This window comes from Leptosomus discolor, chromosome 9 (genome assembly GCF_034619465.1).
Source record: "Leptosomus discolor isolate bLepDis1 chromosome 9, bLepDis1.hap2, whole genome shotgun sequence".
Lineage (NCBI taxonomy): Eukaryota > Metazoa > Chordata > Aves > Leptosomiformes > Leptosomidae > Leptosomus > Leptosomus discolor.
This window is the reverse complement of record NC_141399.1, coordinates 12,013,234-12,032,157: the sequence shown is the minus strand read 5'-3', so window position 1 is coordinate 12,032,157 and position 18,924 is coordinate 12,013,234. Positions and strand designations below refer to the sequence as shown.

At 44.6% G+C, this 18,924-nt stretch overlaps 1 protein-coding gene across 1 annotated transcript; it reads left to right on the top strand.

Annotated features, from left to right (window-relative positions):
* The first annotated feature begins 5,902 nt into the window (after window positions 1–5,902).
* CFAP100 (cilia and flagella associated protein 100) lies at window positions 5,903–17,404 on the top strand. The gene is made up of 15 exons (XM_086470339.1): window positions 5,903–5,969; window positions 6,370–6,456; window positions 6,824–6,930; window positions 8,314–8,506; window positions 9,142–9,209; window positions 9,874–10,037; window positions 10,684–10,764; window positions 11,382–11,533; window positions 11,642–11,804; window positions 13,351–13,399; window positions 13,975–14,126; window positions 14,948–15,083; window positions 15,557–15,759; window positions 16,196–16,289; window positions 17,297–17,404. Exons 1-15 carry the CDS (start codon window positions 5,903–5,905, stop codon window positions 17,402–17,404), a joined length of 1,824 nt encoding a protein of 607 aa, XP_086326465.1.
* Window positions 17,405–18,924: the final 1,520 nt, after the last annotated feature.

Here is an 18,924-nt window from a genome sequence, read left to right as displayed (position 1 = left end):
CTGTATTAGCTAAGGAGCTAAAGCAAAGCACAGATCTTATCAGCGTGTGGTTGTCTGAGAAGAGCACTGCTGACAGTCACTACGAGAAAGACTCCTTGCCACCACAGCACACACTAGAATAAGCTTTGCGTTGCAAAAGAAACTGGCCCAGATCCAGCAAGGATGCCAAGATGAAGACTGAAGAACATTTTCTCTTCTCAGCAGGAAGGAGTCTGCGTTGTCAGCAAGAACGCACATGAAATACAAATCATTGAGCACTTGCTGCTTTTTGGTCAAGTCATTACACAGCACCCATGCCATACCCACAGCAAATGGACAGACAGGGACTGTCTTGTCATTTCCACATGGCCCTTCAGAGATTTTAGCAGCTTTCATCCACTAGGTTGAAATCAGACCAGTTGAAAGAGTACCACAGATTCATTTTGGATGAGACAGCCCAAGAACACACTGGGGCCTGGAGAATCAGCGGTAGGACACAAAGACCTGAGTGAGTCCTGCTCCATCAGCCTGTTTGCAAAGAAAGTTGAGTCACAGGTCTTCTTGCAGAGCCCTCCTCTGGTGATGCTTCTTCAACCCAGAGGATGGGCCAGGGTTTCTTGGTGCTCGTCAAGCCTGGAGACCTCATCTGTAAAGCAAAAGGGGCATGGGGAAGCAAGAGTGGGCAATGCGGGTCACTGAGCCAAGTCCCCAGCCCTGGCAATACGAGGTTGCTGCCATCTCGTGGCTGGCTCTGGCCATGCAAAGGTTACCGGACATTTTTCCAGCCGGAAAATTTTGCACTGAGATAAAACCTTTCCTGGAAGTAAACTTCAGCTGGAGGGAGCAGGGGGTAAACAGCAGTGCCAGTGGTTAGACCCCATGGGGCCATGGCGCTTAGGTATCACAGCTTTGCTGTTCATGGGAGGTCTCCTGCTTATCTTCTACTGCTTACCCCTGTTTGGGATGGCTCCACTCCAAGCCATAGTAAAAATTTTTCTGTCAGGCCAACACTTCCTTGTGCCCTATAACCTAAGGAGACATCCCTGTTGCTGTCGAGAGGCCTTGGATTTGCTGTGCACATGCAGTGGTCAATGCGTGTGGCCATTCAGCCTTGCCTTCGTGACGGTCTGGTGCTGGGAAGGGAGAAGATCTGCAGGGAAACAGACACGCTGGGATCAGGTGGGATGGATATGGTCTCCCGTACTGTTTCTTTTGGCATCCTTCATTGAGCTGTGGTGCTGATGCAGGGATTTGTACTGTGAATAAAGTACAAACGGAACCACATGGTCACTGTTTCTCCCCCTTTCGGCCTCTCTACAGAGCTCAGCAGCGTGCACAGATCTTGCAAGAAGTGTGTGAGCAGCCACATATTCCCCATGGGATCTCCATAACTACCAAAGCTGCTCCCCGCCCCCAGGCAGGAAAAAAGCAGGAGAACTGTGCCCCAGAGAGACTCATCAGAAGAAAAACTTCTCCTGACACCTCACCGCAGACCATACTGCAGCACAGAGTTGGCTGCACTGCCTTCAGCAGAGCTCGTGTAGGTGGTGTCTTCTGGACAGTTGTTTCAGAATCTCTCCTCCTTTGTTGTGCCTAACCCTGGGAATAGGCTCCAACTTCCCCTTCTCCCTCCTGGGATGCTCCGGATTCTGCAGCCACACAACTCACCAGGAAACAAAGGAATAAGGGCTCCAGAAAAAGAAAAAACTGCCAATCCATTCAGTATTTCCGTGGTGTTTACTGGTTACTGTCAGACTTTTCTCTTTGTATTGTACTTACCATGGCTCATACTACAGAAACTGAAGTGAAACACTTAAATAAATGAGTCCCCTTGAGAAGACTCCAGGCAATGGAGAGATGACTGCTCAGTGACCTGGGCAGTATCCTGGGTACACAGGGAGTTTCGCATAATGATAAGACTACAAAGGAATATTTATTTATCTAGATACCTATTCAGCTTTCATCTCTGGCAGCATTTCTCAACCAGCCATTTCAAAACGTTTTGCCAATGCTAATTAACCCTCACAGCACCTTTGTGGTAGGGATCAGTATCCCCACATCACAAATGGGGTGACTGCATGGAGAAGACAAGTAACCCCTTCACATCAAAAATGGGGTGACCAAGGATTGGAGAAGACAAGTAAACCCCTTCAAGAAAGAAATTAAGGGAGCACAGAAATACCCTGAAATCCCAATCCCATGTCCTAACAAAAACACCCCCACAAGCCCCTGAATCTGCAAACATCCTGTTGGGAATGGAAGCAGCAGCCTGCCATTCTGATCAAGCCACCTGCCTGTCTTTCTCAGCTTCACACAGAGGAAGCACTGCCTGGGCATTTAATAAGCCCCAAAAACCTGGTACCCTGAAGTGACATTACACAACCCAGAAATCCCTGATGAGCTGCAGCACTGGTCAGCTGCACAGCCTATGCCACCAGGCAGATTTTTCCCGTGATGTTGCACATGCTGTTTACTCCATTCATTAACCAAGTTAATGTTGGCTAAGAATAGACCCCAGATGTCCTTCTGACCTTAAAAACTTCTTTGACGTCAAGGAAATGCAAAGCCTAAGTGGCTTATGGCGTGTGTGGGACATGAACAATGAACCAAAGCTATGAAGAGCTTGCACGTTTCCAAGAATTCACAAAATAATTCTCTGCTTTTTAATAATCTCTGTTCCAGTTTGGGGAAATAAGTGTTTAGCAAGGACAGCACAGAACAGAGCAACGGATATATAAACGTATCATTCATTGATATAGAGATTATGCCAGACAGAGCCGTAGCTGCTCAGATGTGTTAGTTTTCTGTTATCTATTTCTGTGATGTTACCACTGCAGCAAAGTCGCAATGCTGTAATAAACTGATATTTCTGAACAAAGAACATTTGATGATATGCCTTTAGAAAAAAGTGTCTTAAGTACAGTTTATTCCTGATTTTTTTTTTTTTTTTGGTAATGGAAATTATTCTGTAGTCTCATTTTTTGTACATATTCTCCAATACATTTGGGAAATTTCCCCAAACATACTAAAGATAGCACCATAGTTTTCTGCATCACTGCTAAAAATCAAAGCATTCATGGGCAGAATAAAGAGAAATTTCTTTCTGTATAAGCATTTTCCTCCTATTGCCTGAATCCAGTCTCTTGATAATCAGCAATTATAGAAAAAAACTATAACAATCAATGGGAGTTTGCACTTACAGAAAATCATGCTATTTATTGCATGAGTTATTCAGATGGAGAAAGCTGTTTGGAAACCTATCAGTAAATGAAAGAAACTGCTATTTCAGAAAGCTGAAATTGTATTAATAGAGACTCTAAAGAGTCTAGAGAAGAATACGATCCATTTGGAATTGATTTGTTCTTCTCAGAAATAGGAAAGAGTAAATATGGGGATTTAAGGATCTTTTCCTCCATTAAAATGTATTACTTTTTTTCAACTGATATTTTATCAAATCATCTTTAGTATTATATGATATTTTGGAAGGTGATATTTGGGTTTCCATAGCACTATTTACTTGGGGAACGACAGTTCATTTACTCATACCACAGTATCCAAACTGCGACTGTTCAGATTTAACAAACAAAAAAACCAAGGCAGGGGCTATGAAATGATAAAGAACAATCATTTCCATAAGCAGGGGCTCCAGCTCCCATTTCATCAACTCACTCCTTTGCTTGCAGAGGTGGGGTTAAATACCCGATTCCCAGGCCATGCTGACCGAAATAATGAATAAAGAACCCAGCAAGCTGGGGAGACCTCTGACACCACGGAAGTTTTCTTCCTTTTCCATCTCAAAGCCTGGTTTGAACTTCAGCGAGCCGCCTGCTCCAGGGACCCACCGATGTGCTCACATTGCAGCCAGGCAGGCGATTTGGCGAAGGAGGATGCACCTGGCTCAGCCCCACTCCATGGGGGTAGGGACGCTTGTCCATTGTCCATGCCACGGGGGACCCAGGCCTAACGCCAGCAGGGAGCGATGCTTGGCTCCCACGTGTGCGGGCGATGCTGCCCGGCAACGGGCGCGCAGGTTTCCATGGCAGAGCAAACAAGAGAGGGACGAAAGGCTGGAGCTGAGCAGAGCTGCACGGCCACGGCCACATCCACCTCCCTGTCTGACCACATCACTCGCACAGAGAGGAGCCAGGAGGAGCTCTCCTTTGGGTGAGAAACTGAAAAACAAAGGGGTGAGGGCAATCACAGCAATTTCTTTTCTGTTTTCGACACCAGACACAGTGTCTCACTCAGACAAGTGGAGGTGCTGCCATGTGTCACCGGGAAATCACATGCACTAACCCTCTTCTCCGCAGGTGAGTGGGGCTACGTATTGGGAAATGGGACACATCTGTCCCTGGAAGAGTTACTCTGCAGCTCAAAATTTGGAGTGATTTCCCAGCAAGCGTCTTCTCTGCAAGCAACAGTATCATTTAAATCATTTGAGTGTATAAAACATACACTCATCCTGCACTCTGGGAACATGGTGGATGGATTTTATTGTATTATTTTTTTAGAACTGTTTGCATGTTTACTTTGGCATATTTTTTTCTGCGCAGCAGCTTGAAGCTAGGGAAAAGCACTGAATAAATGTTTCAGTAAATTAAAACCATGAATGCCTTATTTATTGATTCACATACTACTGGCCATTGGTATGTAGCTACCGAAACATAAAAATGTCAGAGGCAGTGAAATATATGCCAAATGATTCTAGCAACAAAGCATTTTTTTATTTGCATTATTGAGCTTAATAATTATAATCAGCACAACTAGCACTTCTGTAGCTTTTGGCATTATTTCCAAAGTGATGTGCAAACAATCTATTAATAAAACCAACAACCTCAAACAAAAACATACTGATAAATGTATATTTATAAGTTAATCTTAGAAACAGATTCCTATACTCAGCTAAAGTTATATTATAAAGCACTTTCTATCTCAGAGGGTTGCACTGACAATTATTTTCCATATGCCAATATCCTCTCTGTCTAGTCCTGCTTTTCAGTCTCATTCCCTGTAGCAGGAATTTAAATCAATCACATGAACAGGAAAATTTTTATGAGAAGGGTTTCAGATTACAGTAGTCAAGGTGTGCACTAAGAGGGCTGAACATCCAGGTGTTTGCTGCACCTGCTCTGCATATTTCACAAAGTGTATTCAACTGAACACTGCAGGTGTTTGGCTGCCTTCCTACCCCTGCCCTGATGGGCTTTTCTCCAGAACTCATCAGCAGCAGGGGTTGTGTTGTTCCAGGACGTAGATGAGGCAACCCTAGAGAAAAATATCCCATTAAGTTATGCAAAGTTCAGAGAGACATGAAATCTAAGCAACCAGTCAAGGAGGCTTTTGGAAAAGGTACTTCAAGAACAGAAAAGGAGAAAGAAAACATCTGGGATGTACTCAAACAGCCTAAATTTTCCCTCAGCCTCTGTGTCTCATCAACAGTGAAAGTCTGACACCTCCAAAGAATAAGATACTAACTGGCAGCTGGAGAAACACAGCCAATAGGAAACACAAAGCATGAAGGACGTACATGGAAATGAGGCCAGATGAGTTTAGCTCAAAATACATAAAAACTGGAGGCTGTTCAGAGCAAAAAATGATGCTCTAAAATAGCCTTAAAACTAGTGCGAGCGGAAGAGGATATTTTCTGCTATGTCTTATACGAGTGTAGATCAGGAATGGTCCCAGCATCAGAATTGCATCAATTGAACTACTACCTCACTGGACCCAGCTTGCTGCCTTTGTTGATTAAAGGATAACTTTTAACAACGGTCTATCTGTTCTTTGTAAGCGAGATCATTACAATAATGCCTTTTCCCCTAGGACCCATAGCAAAGACTACAAAAATAGACTGGACTCAGAGAAACAAAAAACTAACATTCAACAGTTTGCCAGCCTAAAATTAAACAAGACCGTTTCCTACAGCATGACTGTGCTGTTCAACAATCGTTCAGCCTTATCACAAGAAACCCACAGTGCTGAAGCAATTACTGGTAAGAGCTTTAGGGAGTAAAAATGCTGCTTGTGAAGCAGTGATAGAAGGATGAAAAAGTATGGGTGTGGATCAGAACTGGAGATGTGGGTGGAACAAGAGGTAGGGGACTTGAGTTGCTTGCTATCTCCAAATCGTTCCATCTTTGCTTTCCCGTCTGTGTGTATGTAAGGAGGACTGTGTTTTACACAGATTTCACGTAAGCCAGGAATGAACATCTCCTTTTTGGGGTCAGAACACAAATATTTTCCAGTTTACTGAAGCTTTTTGTTAATTCCTACAGATAGAAAAGGCTCAGTGGTTAAAATCTGGAAAGCCGCAAGGCCCATCACTGCTGTAAAACCTTCTGTACCAGTTACTGGAAGGTCCCAACTGATTGTTTATGGTTTTCCTTGGGGCAGGGTCAAAGATGCCATCTCCACATACAAAGTCAACATCTAAAAGTCTCTCTTCCAAACCTGGAATGGAAACCCAGCTTGTACTGTCAGGTAAGGGCACGATGCTCCACCAGCTTTCTGTTGTTAGATCAAAGGAGAAGCCTGTATTCAGACTTTTCTTCCCACAATCAGATGAGATGGGTGAAATAGCTCCAGACCTACAAAAATCCCTTGCTGAAATCGTGAGCTGATCAACAGATATGGTCAAGTGACATAAACAATGCAGAGGTCTCAGTTATATCACTGGCTTCTTATAAGCCCTATCCAGCCCACTGCTCTTGATTCAGCGTTGTTAGACATCTGCAGCTCTGAGCACAGCTGCCCACCCTTCAGGCATGATGCAGCACATCAGAGTCCCTTTGCAGTGAGTCCTGATATTCTGCCTCACGTCTTCTGCATCCTCATCCATTTTTTGCAGAAAGCCCAGAAGAGGATGAAGAAAACCCAATGAAAAATCCATTTACAATTCCTCCAGACATCGATATTTTCTCAATAAGGGACAAGGAAAGAAAAAAGGCTAAGGCGGTATGTATACATGCTTCAGGCCAATGTATATACAAGCAGTTCACTAGGTCAGGCAACCAACTAGTATAATACTGAAATTTAGTGCATCAGAAAAGTAATAGCTACCAAATCAGCTGAGATTCCCCCAGACCAGCTTCAAGTCCACTGAATTTCATGACAGGAGATTAACTTTACCAAGAGCAGATCTGAGCACAGACTTGTTGGTTGCTAGTGCAACACCTGGATACTGTCACTTTGTTAACTTCAAGGCAGATTTACCACTTCTTCCTGTTCCTGAAGAAAACACCTGTCAGCGCTGTTAGCACTGATTTCTACATAAAGCTTTGGTGCAAGATCTCTTGCCTTCCACTTCAACAGGTTTGGCTTTCTGTATTCCAATGTTTGATGTGGCCTCCTTCTGAACTGCCAATAAAACAAATGCCTAGGCAGAAGGACAACATGGGTTTCATGCCTTAGGTTTCTCTCTGTAAGACAGGGAATTACAATGCACCAGACCGGAGAGCTGGGTCTCAGGAATGTGTCTCTCTTATTCCTGCAGCAGACTTCCCCTACGGCATGCAATCCAAAGGGGGTGGGAAGTCACAAAGAGGTTGTCGCATCTCTGAGAGGTCTGATTGTTGCATGTGGTTGCAAAAGCCAGGTAGTAGTGTGGAAGCAAGAGGTCTTTGTTTCTAAATCACAAAAAGAGGGCTCCAAACAAGCTTAGGCAAGCCTCCTCACTTCACAATGATGACTGATACAGTCTGGTTTTCACTCGGATCACTATATAAGTATGGGGAAGGGCTTAGGAAGAAGTGCACTAAGGACATCTGCCGAGTGATAGCCTCAGCCTAACCCATGCTCCCACTGTGCAGACAGCAATGAATTACACTTCAGCCCGTGTGAAAGCACTGAGCATGAACAACCTTTTACCCTCCAGAGGGCTCTGGAGTGGGTTTGAATAGATCCTCTCTGTTGATGAACTTGAAGGTTTACATGCCTTTGTGAAAGCTGGACTGAGTTGGTATTGAGCGTGGGCTGTGCTGCTGTCCCCTTTTACTAGGAGACTTGAAGGATGAATTTCTGAAAATTTCCATTCTCTCCCAGGAATAATCCGGGAAGGAAAAATGAGGACACTGAGTAGGTACAAACTGGCACAGCTGGTAGCTGGATGCAGAATACAAATCAACAAACTAATGAGAATAAATGCTAAGAAATGAAGTGTTTCATTTGCCTCAAGAGAGAATATCATTGGGATTAGTCAGATAAACTAGGAAAACATGCATCAGCAGGGTATCAGCAGCCTGCAAATTTCTAGACTGTGAATAACCACTCTAGTCTTTAAAAACTACAGGAAACAAAGCACATAATCAAACTGTCCACATAACTGACTTCTCCTCACAGGAACGTGAAAGGATGAAGACCATGAAAATTCATGAGAAAATTACTTACTCCATTAAAATAAAAGCAAAGCAAAAAGGCTTCAGGAAAGCTCTGCAAAAGGAGGAAGAAGAGGAGGCCAGAAAACAGGCAACAAATGAAGAGAGACTGAAAACTCTTCAGGAGAGTCTTTCACGGAAGATAGCCATTAAAAAAGGTAATGAACAGTTACTAACTATGTAGTGGTGCTGCTCAGCTGGGTAAGAGACTAAAGCAATAATCAAAGGGAGGGTGGGAGTAACAGTTAGCTCTAGCTGCCTTTGGTGAGTATTTGCAGACACAATAGTTGTATGCTGCATCTTGCCAACCTCTGTGTGGCTGGGCCATCTCCCTCTCATGCATTTACATACAGAGCATGTGTCACCCCCACCACAGTAGCCTGGGTTCCACCATCCCCTGTGGCCATCACAGAAGCTGGGAGCTCTCGGAATCAGCTGAGAGTTTGCAGGACCTGTGTCATGGAGACATTTCTACTAAGCTGACCTAAAGTTGGATTTGAGTGGATGTGGGCCTGTATTTTCTGCCTTTGACATGAAGAGTAGCTTTGCCGTTAATGTCTAGAGGATGTTGCTTTTGTAAGGACCAGATTCTCCACTCCACTCTATCTGATTTTACTTCACTAAAGCCCTTATGAAACTGATCCTAAACAAAGTCAAAACTACAATAAAATAATCAGTATTGCTAGCTCCAAGGCCAACCACATCCATGCTCACAGCAGCCTACATAGTCACTGTGTTTTGCCTTGGCCATATTTCATGCTCCAGTCTGATCAATTTTATATCCTAATTTCAGATTACCCATTAGAAAAGGAGACCTTCCGTGACTACATAAATGACAGACGAGAGATATTTTTACTTGAGGTACTTGGCTTTAAGAATATTACCTTCTGTTAATTTAATTATTCTTCCCTGTGTTGCTTTGTTTTGGCGCCTATTTTTTTTCCCCCGAGATCCATTGCCTAGAGATCACAGCAAGGAAGCACAGATCAGACATCATTGTCCAAGTCCTGAGTTAAAGACACTCATAATCTATAGCCCAGCAATCCCCAACCAAGAAAGAAAGGAATATAGGTCATTTGCACCATCCAGTAGCAGCCATGCAACTATTTCATTTGTGAGACGCACAGATATATTGACCTTTTGGCTCCTATTGTCCTTCACATAAATTACAGCTGGGAGCCATTCTGAACTCCAAATAAGGGAGCCGTGCTGGAATATCCCCATTATTCACCTCTATTATTGTGCTATAACACACCTGTATCAATCTTTGTCAGCCAGGAGTCAATGCAGTGCTGGGACTTCTGGATTCTGTCTTTAATTTCACTGCTTATTTGCTATGTTACTTCTGAAGTATCTCCTGGCCTCTATGTACCAAGTTTGCACTAAGACACATACCTTGTTTGAAATCCTTACCCCCTCCACCACCAACTATAAGGCAATAAGGTAACCAAGAACAAAGCTCATCCAGCATATCTTTAAAAACAACCAACCATTGTGACTGTGCTCCCTTTCGGGTTCATTTCAGTATGCCATGGCAGTAATGCGAGATGAGATTCAAAGGATGGAGAACATAGCAAAGAACGAGGAAAGAAAACTGGAAAAGGCTGAATACTACCTGGAGAAGGATGCTGCCGAGTTTGATGAGTTCCTGAAGGAGAACGATAAAAACTCTGTTCAGGCCCTGAAAATGTAATGGAAGTTGAGGGAACCACCGTGTGCGCTGGACACAGGAGGTCTTTTGCTTGACCTCCCTACAGGGTTTTGGCTAGCAAATACTCTGCGTCTGAGTTTGCCCAGAGCTACAGTCCTGGTGGCACTTTCTCTCCACCCATTCAGTGAAAGAGAGGAAGGAGAAAAAGAGCTGGGGAATCCCCTCATTGCAAAAGCCCTTGATTTGGCTGCAGCAAGGAACCTGCTGTTGACCCCACCACTTTCATTCTTCTCACAACACCCTTACAAATGGGAAATGCTTCAGCCCAACCCTCACAGCATGAACAGCCCCCTAAGTGAAGCAAGTTGAGCACTTGGCCCATTACAGGTATCACAACGGCAGAGCAGCAACTGGTGCTCAGCAGCAGCCAAACTAGGGATGCCTTAACCAGGAAACGTCACTGGGACCCCATACTCTCCTTGCCAAGACAAGCACGGCCTTCAGGCAGGAGACAAGCCTGGGATACATATAAAAGAGAGATTTCTAGCACTGCCCGCACCTCTTTTTCTCCAATATGCACCTCAACTCCCCCCACCTCTTTTTCTCCATTTTGTATGTACCTCAATTCACTACCCATTTACTGCTAAATTGTTTCATGGCTGACGTTTATACTTTCTTCCCTAGTGCCAAAAAAGAAACCGCAGCAAAGACAAAGACAACAACGGAGATCCAGGCAATCACTTCCCAAATAGATGACCTCCAAAGGTAACAGTTGCATGCTATTCCTGCCTAGCCTGTAACAGCCTCTACAGTGCTATACCCTCACAGCCCTCGGAGAAAAAGGGAATTGGGGAAAAAGATTTCTAAAAATGTTCAATTTTAAGAGTCAAAATATTTCAGCTTTTGTTTTCCAGATGCTGGCTTTGTTTCTAAAACAACTCAACTAGTTTTTTAATGATATATTTTAAAAGTATGAATACTCCAAACCCAAAATTAAATTCCTAGTCTCAGATTAAAAACCGATCAAAACTAAATAATGCATTTTAACAGTGACCTGGGTAGGGACAAAAAAAATAATGTATAATTCGTATTATGAGTTGAGCTGGCAAGATTTCACCTTCATTTTCAAGTAAAAGTTCCCAGATCAGCAAGCCTAGTGCCACAGCAAGGGTCTGGCCACAGAGGTGTGACTAGACAGCTTCCACATGAGGAACCCCAGAGATCACGCAGGGCAGGTTCCCATTTATCTTTGCGTGTCCATGAAGATATGTGCCCTCTTGTCCCTTCTCTGGGTGAAGCTGAATATCAAGAGTTAGAAAGAACCTGCTCAAACAGGGGCTTTCCTCCCTGCTAACAAACTTTGTCCTCTTCTTTCAACCCAGTGATATATCCAGATTCAAGAATACTCTGCAGGAGTACAAGATGTACAGGGACTTCCTCTATCAACTATCTCCGAAAGAGTGGCAGGAGGAATGTGGAAAAAAACACAAAAAAGAAAAGGATTTGAAAACAACACCCAAAGCTAATGAAGAAAGTGCCTTGCCTCCCACCACCACTGAGCAGGGTGAGTGCCAGGGAAGAGCTGCCCACTCCTCACGGGGGCAGCCCCCTGCTCTAAGTGTACATCTCTTCTTGTCTCCAGGCCAGGGTCTGACAGCCAGGACAAACGCTGCCACTCCCTACAGTACCACCTACATAGATGTGCCAAGTTCCCTACTGTCCTCAGAAAGTTTGGATTTCAGGTCATTGCATGAGATCAGGCCACAGCTTAAAAACTTCCTGAAGCCTCTATCCACAAGAAAACTGTAAGTTCAAGACAATGCAAACAACAGATTGAAGAACTGTAGAGAGCACTCAACTGACTGGGAGTCAGTATAGGGGAAACCTACTCCTCACCTTTGCTGTGAGCATACTGAGATCTGGGTCTTATGGGAACAAGACAAAATATCAGTAGAAAGCCATCAGGTGTGCATGTCAGCACCCATGTACCTACTCCAACAGTGCTCCATCCTCAAATCCTCTGTTGACAGCCTTGCCCAAAGAATTGGGGCCTTGAGGTAACCCCAAGAGGAATCATGGGCCTTGGGCATCTGTCCTGGTGCAAAGCTGCTCTGTGGCTTATTTATGGCTGAGATGCTGGTTCCCACTGCTGGTCACAGTGGCTATGCAAACAGCTGCCTGTTGTTTTGCCATTCATTAAGGTCCACTGTAGGCCCACATTGCACTGACTGCCTACTTCCAGTGAGAGCCTTCAGACAGTGTATGATGGGATGCAGGCAGAGTAACACTGCTGTAATGTAGGTGGGAGAGCCTGAGAAGGGGAGGGGCAGGTGGGAGTATGAGACAAGTATGACCAGCTCCAGCTTCTTGAGTCAAAGAAAGCAATTGCCTGGAAAAGCAAAGCGTGAGTGGCTGGTGAGTCACCTAAGGCCAAAAAACCTGGCTATCAATAGAGTTTGAAGTCAGTCATTGCTCGCAGGGCCATTTCCTCTGCCTCCACACAGAGCATTGCAGATGCCAGGTTCTCCTAAGCAGGGCTGCTGTCTGCCACCCCTCATGAAGCCACTGCAATTACTAGGCTGCTGCCACATGGCAGGAACAATGCGGACCCAAGTGGGGCTGGCACTAAGGTGATGCAAAAGGAGGTTTTTCACCCCTCCATGGCACAGGGTGACAGGTGCAAGTGGAAGTGATGAGCAGGCTCTGCTGCCAACATCAGTCAGGCACCTCTTGCCTTGCTCTTCCAGCTTTTGTGCTGGCTCATCCCTGGGGCTGAGCAGGGAAGAAAGAGGCTGCAGTGCTGGTTAATAGTAGTAAGCTGTGCAGAAGAAGAATCACTCAACAACCTTCTCCCAGGGCAAGTAAAAACTGCAGACTCCCATGGTGGTTACACCATGATGTTTACAAGCAGTACCCTACCCCACATGGAGCACAAGGCTTTCTCTACACTTGCTTTGCTGCTGCCTGAGTCTTTTTAACAGGGCTCTTAGCTCTGCCTTCTCATTTGCCCAAAAGCCAAAGCCTCCCATGGAGTTTAAAGGTGTTTGGATGAACACCTTCAGTTCAGACTCATGCTTCATGTCCTGACCCTGCTGGCCAGCAGACCCTGGAGAAGCTCAAAAGGCAGCTTGCTTGTGGACACACACAGCTCCCAGGCTGCATCTTTGCGTGACCTCTAGCTCCTATTGACCCCCAAATAGCCCACAGCCATGGGGGGTCAAATTGCCAAACGTGCAAATGTGCAAAGGACTGTTTGGGGGCAAAGAGCAACAGTGTTCATAATTCACTAACAAGGTCTCCTTTGAACTATCATGTCTCTAAGGGCCTTATACACACAAAATGCTTTTTCAGAAATTCATTGGAGGATGCAGAAAGTGAAACCAGCTCAGACGAAGATGAGGTCAGAAGTCTCGTGTTGAAATATTTACATTCTGTTTATCCTGTGTCATTTATTGATGTTACTAATTTCTCTCACCTCCTAACCATTCATTATGGTATTAAGGAGTTACTGTAGCCACTAATTATAAATGTACGTTTATACATTCATTAATGTTCATGTTTTAGCAACACGTATTATAGATATCTTAGCTTAACTTTCCTCCTCCACTTTCCAAAAACCTGCCATCATCTCAAAGCTTGCCATCCCCCAACGAGATACAACATCATATCCCATTGTAATGGCAGATTTTGAAATTAGTGAAGTTATTGGCTTATGTCTGAAACTGAAGTTTTCCCACTCACAAATGTTTGTACCATTTTTTTAGTCCCCAAATGCAACTTGTTTTGAGAGTGAGCTGCTGAGGCAGCATAAAGCTATGCACATAGCAGGAAGGTGGGAGTCATTTGTACATGGACAGTCACAGACATGGGAGAGCATTTGAACAGCCAGGGCTGGTGTAGACCAACCTCTATCTAGTTTAATGGAAAAGAAGCTAGAGAGGGACAAAAACTCATCGCATGTGTCTTTCACTACAGGAGCCTGAGTTGTATTTTACTGATCCCCAACAACTGCTGTCTATTTTCACGGAGAAGGAGGAAGAGATCTTGTCCTTCTTCCAGAGTTCCCAAGAGATCAAGGAAAGTTTGGACAAGGTCCAACACACTTTTATCACCACACATGAAAGCATGTAAGTGTGATCCCACAAGTGGCGGGAAGGGGTCCCTGTGCCCAACCTTTTCAACTTAAGTGACCCCCTCTTCCTCCCACTAGCACCTCACCATCAGGCTGCATGCTGCAGACCACACGACATGCTGTACATGCAGCACACAACAAAGGGTCTCTATTTCAGACCTTGGAGCCCAGCTGCAGCCCAACCAACTCGCCATCTTCTGAGCTCCTAGGAAAGTGTCCCATCTATGAAATTTAGGAGACAGGATTTGAGCCTGGGACTAGTTTCTTAGTCCTCAAGGCACAGGCTGGGGAACTGATGCATTTAACATGCTAGAGTGGACATAGGTCAGAATTATCATGTAATTCTCACAAAGAAACATCAAAGGAAGAAACAAGGCATGTCCTGGAGTGATCCAGACCAGCACCTACTCCAGTTCAATGCAAACTCTTCCTAATGGAAGCCATCAGGGAAACCAAGTGTAATTGCAATATAGTATTTCAATGGCAGCTGGACACACATATTCCCATTTAAAGTGCAGCTTATCCCCCTGTGAATGTTTTTAAAGGTAATCCACTTCCTCCGCTGACTTATTAAAGAATCTTGAACGTTTAGCTTTGCTACTTCTCCCTCCCCCACACCAGCAGAGTAACTGTTATTCCAGAAAAATCGGAAGTTCCCTCTGCTCTCAGAGCTGTGGGTGCAAGTTCCCCAGAAATGACACGAAGTGTTACCTCCATCTGCTGGCAGCAGGAGGGACGGTCCCAGGCTGGAAAACAGCAGAGGAGCTACGTGTTTGAGATGCCCTTTCAAAATACTTCCTTTCTCTTCTGGCCTAGGGAGAAGAAGTTAGCAGAGCTGAAAGAGCAAGTAGTTACCCTCAAATCCTCCATTGCCAAGGAAGAAGAGAAAGCAGCAGATCTGAAGCTCAAAGTTCGCCTCTTTTCCTCAGGAGAACACGAAGCTGATGACCAGGTACCTTCTGAAATGAAAGCGAGGGGGGTTAGCGCACACATAAACAGTTCCTCTCCACCAGCCATATCCATCCTGGGAAAAAAAGCAGACTGTGTTGCACGAGTCAGGGATCAGCACTGTTTCTCAGCAATGGAGCTATAGCAAGGGCAGGTTTGGGGCACTGCTGAGGCAGCAAACTGGGGCAAATGATTCCGCTCCATGCAGCTGCTATGAGGTGGGAGTAGGGCTCACAGAGGCAACCAGGCACCTGCAACCTGTCTCAGGCCACAGCAAAGCTAGGAAGATGAGACCAACAGAATGACTCAATACATCCATCTATCCCAGACACCGGGGCTAAGCAAACCAGGAAACAAGCAATTGAGTCTTCTTGAGGGAATTAAAGTGTACCAATTTCCTCTGCTTTTGGAGAGGTGTTGTGGTTTTACTGGGCAGAACTCAGCTGTGCCTTTCAGCCTATCTCCTCTCATCTCTAGAGCAAAATGCTCGCAAGCCTGAACAAGAAGGTGCTGGAAGTGTACTGCCACTGCACTGGAGAAAATGAGGCAAACCTGCACACAGTGCAGATGTTAACGGTGATAGAAAAACAGTTCAATGATTTACTGGACAACCTGGAGCAAATCCCACTAGCAAAGCTAGAACAGGCTATGAAAGCCAAAAAAAAGGAATGGAGGACAAGGTAAGATAAGACTCTCTTCTGGAAATGGGGTCTCTATTTTTAAATGTTAACAGCCAAAAGCAAAGCTACTGAAAGAGCCAAATTTGTCAGATCAACCCAGGAAACTGTAACAGCAATTTGAAAGCCCATGTGCCCAATCCATCCCATTTCACTTCTGTAAGGCTTTCACATTCATAGTACTTGCATCGCCCAATCAGCGAGTAGTGGCCAAAAAGCGCAGTATCAACTGCAGCAAGTGTTTCCCTCTTACCACCTTCACAGCAACAAACTCCAGCATCAGCTGTACCCAAACCCCCATGCTCCGACAGTCTGACACTGTTAGATATAAGACATAATGTAAGATGTAGCACTTAAATGTTGATGCTAAGTGTCAAAAGCATATTCGGTGTAGCTACACACCGCATTTAACCCGTCCTTTATTGGCTTCCTTCAAAAGGCTCAGAGAGGAAAAGCTGAGACAACAGAAAAAGCAGCAGGAGGAAAAATTGCAAAGGGCCCTGGAAAGATCTCAGGCACCTGTACAAAAAAAGGTAAGTGCAGTAATCCTTAGGAACACCCCACCTCAAGAGCCCACTTCAGAGAAGCCGGGGGTACTTAAACATCAAGCATTTCAGAGAAGGGTGTTCTAGGGGCCTCCATAGCTGGGTGGGGGTGGCACCCGTACTCGGGTGTAGCCCAATTTATAGGACTGATGTAATTTAAGCAACTGCTGAGAAGTTATACTGCAAGTTATCCCAGCTCAGTGTCCTTCCACCATCCTTCTCCTATACTTCTGTCCTGACCACACAGTCCCCTCCATTATTTGCCAATTTTCTCAGTAAGCTCATTTCAACTTGTTAACTTCACAGTATTTAAAAAAAAAAAAAAAAAAAAAAAAAAAAGGCATAAGAATCAGCAAATGAGGAACAGGGCAGCAGAAAGGCACGCCCAACAATGGCGGCAAGGCCCTAGATCAGCTCAGCCGTCCCATCAAACCATACATTTTCTGGCATGTTCCATGTTACGCCAAACCGAGCTTTGGCCCCTCAGGAGGCACAGTGCGGAACTTCAGGCCACGGCTCCTGCTGCACATTTCAAAGGTCAACATGACAGCGAGGACATCTCAGTTCTCAGTCACACACCAAGCCAGCAACAGCACGGGCGATTGCTAACAGGCTCTGAGTCCCTGCTCCTTTACCCAAGATAAAATAAGAGGGCTCTGCAAGCTCCCTCAGGTATTTCTTCAGACTTCCAACTTCCCTGTCTCTTGAGAAAGTACAAATAGGGCTTCGATCAGAAAGCAGTTGCAGGTGCAACAGTACATTGCAGAAGCTGAACCACGAGCGTATGCACAGCCTTCACGTGTTTCACACTCATTTTTTAATAGAAAAGACACACTTAATAGACATACTAAATCCTGCCTAGAAAAGAGAGAGCAAGGGGCCGTGGACTCTCGCAGCAGGAGAGCCTGGCAGCATGGAGCAGCTTTAGCTGCGTGGTTCAGACATGCTGCTCCAACACAGCACTGATGTACGTGGTGCCTCTTCTTCCTCTGCAGAGTGGCAGGAGGCTGATGTTCCGTTCCAACCCACCTGCCAGGAAGGAAAAAAAAAAGCAGAGCCAAGAACAAGTGGATAAGAAGGAAGAACTCTACTACTTCACTTGACAGCTCAGCCTTAACCACAGCATGTAGCCTGACACTGCTCTAGAAGAAGTTTTTCATAAATCTACATTCCATTAGTCTTTGCTTAGTTGATGAACTTCACAGTCCTGGGAAATTCTCTTCTCCTACCCTAAGATCCCAGGGAAAGTTGCTGTGCAACCCCTTTTCCCCCCCTGTTGATCTTTTGCCTAGGAAAATAAATTAAAATTATCTCATTTTGGTTCTCAGGCTCCTGCTAGCAACAATGCTTTTCTCGTTCGGTTTTTGACACAGATAGTACTATCCCTACAAACCTAGATCTATCACAGTCCTGGGTAACAGTCTTTGTTAAGGCATGACTAAGCCAGGCATCTGCCAGGCATTTATTATAACCACAAATCTGTTGAAGGACTACAAAAAACAAAGGCTATGCTTTAATCCAAAGGATGGGTTTCATTATAGACTCCACCCCACTACTGTGGAGAAGACACAAGCGAAGGAAACACACAACCTCTGCAGAAATCAAGCTGCTAACAATTAGCTTTATGTCAGATGCATCCATACAAAGAACAACATCCAGTGACAAACTGACCATAAAAAAAAAAAGCTTTATTAACCCTTTTGCACCAGCAGTTCTTCAGATATCCATTGCCAGCAATGGAGTTCAAGCCAAGTGATCCAATTTTCGGCCCCAAGAGGTTAGCACTTTACATTCACTTACAGAGCTGAGTGAGGTACATTTTCAGAAGTAGAAAGATTTGGTTGCAAGTCCCATAAAAAGATGGAGTGTTCCTTGGCCATTTTAATAGATTAACAACTGGTATGGTCCTTGAGAACAGAGTAATGCAGGCATTGGGAGCTTGAGGTGTCTCAACTTCCAGGGAGAGCATGGTGACCACTACAGCAAGACCCTGTAGTCCCTTCAGCATGATTCCTCCTCAACCTTTCTACCTCTCCAGAGTGGACTCCATGCTGCAGTCACAGCCACCAGGCAGAAGATCTCATCTACCAATTAGTTTAGTTTGGAAACCCAACCTGAGAAGGTTAAAGAGATGCCCCGGACACAAGCTGTAACTCAGGATGAGAGGAACAGAGAGACCTCAATGCTCAGTTAAGCTAAAGATAGAAAAATAAAACTGGTTCAACCAGAGGATATAATACTGCCTACAAATCACCATCTGAAGTTGAATGTAACCTGTATGCTTTTTTTTCTCCCCAAGTCTTCAACCAAAAAAAGCATTTGTCTGGACACATACATCGTTCAAAAGGCACAGGAAGTAAAAGCATTTCTGAATGACCTCGTGTGACTTCAACATCAGTATAACTGTAAAATAAATAAATATGTGCAAGATTAGAAAGATCACAACGTTCTCCTGCATGACGTATCTTATTTTGTAGAAAAAAAATACACATACGTGCATACACACACACCTCATTGAGAATAAAAAACAGTACATACACCCTTTTATCAAACTCCTATACATAATTTTATAGGCATTCAGTACATCACCATAAGAAACACTTAAATTACTACCTTAAAATGT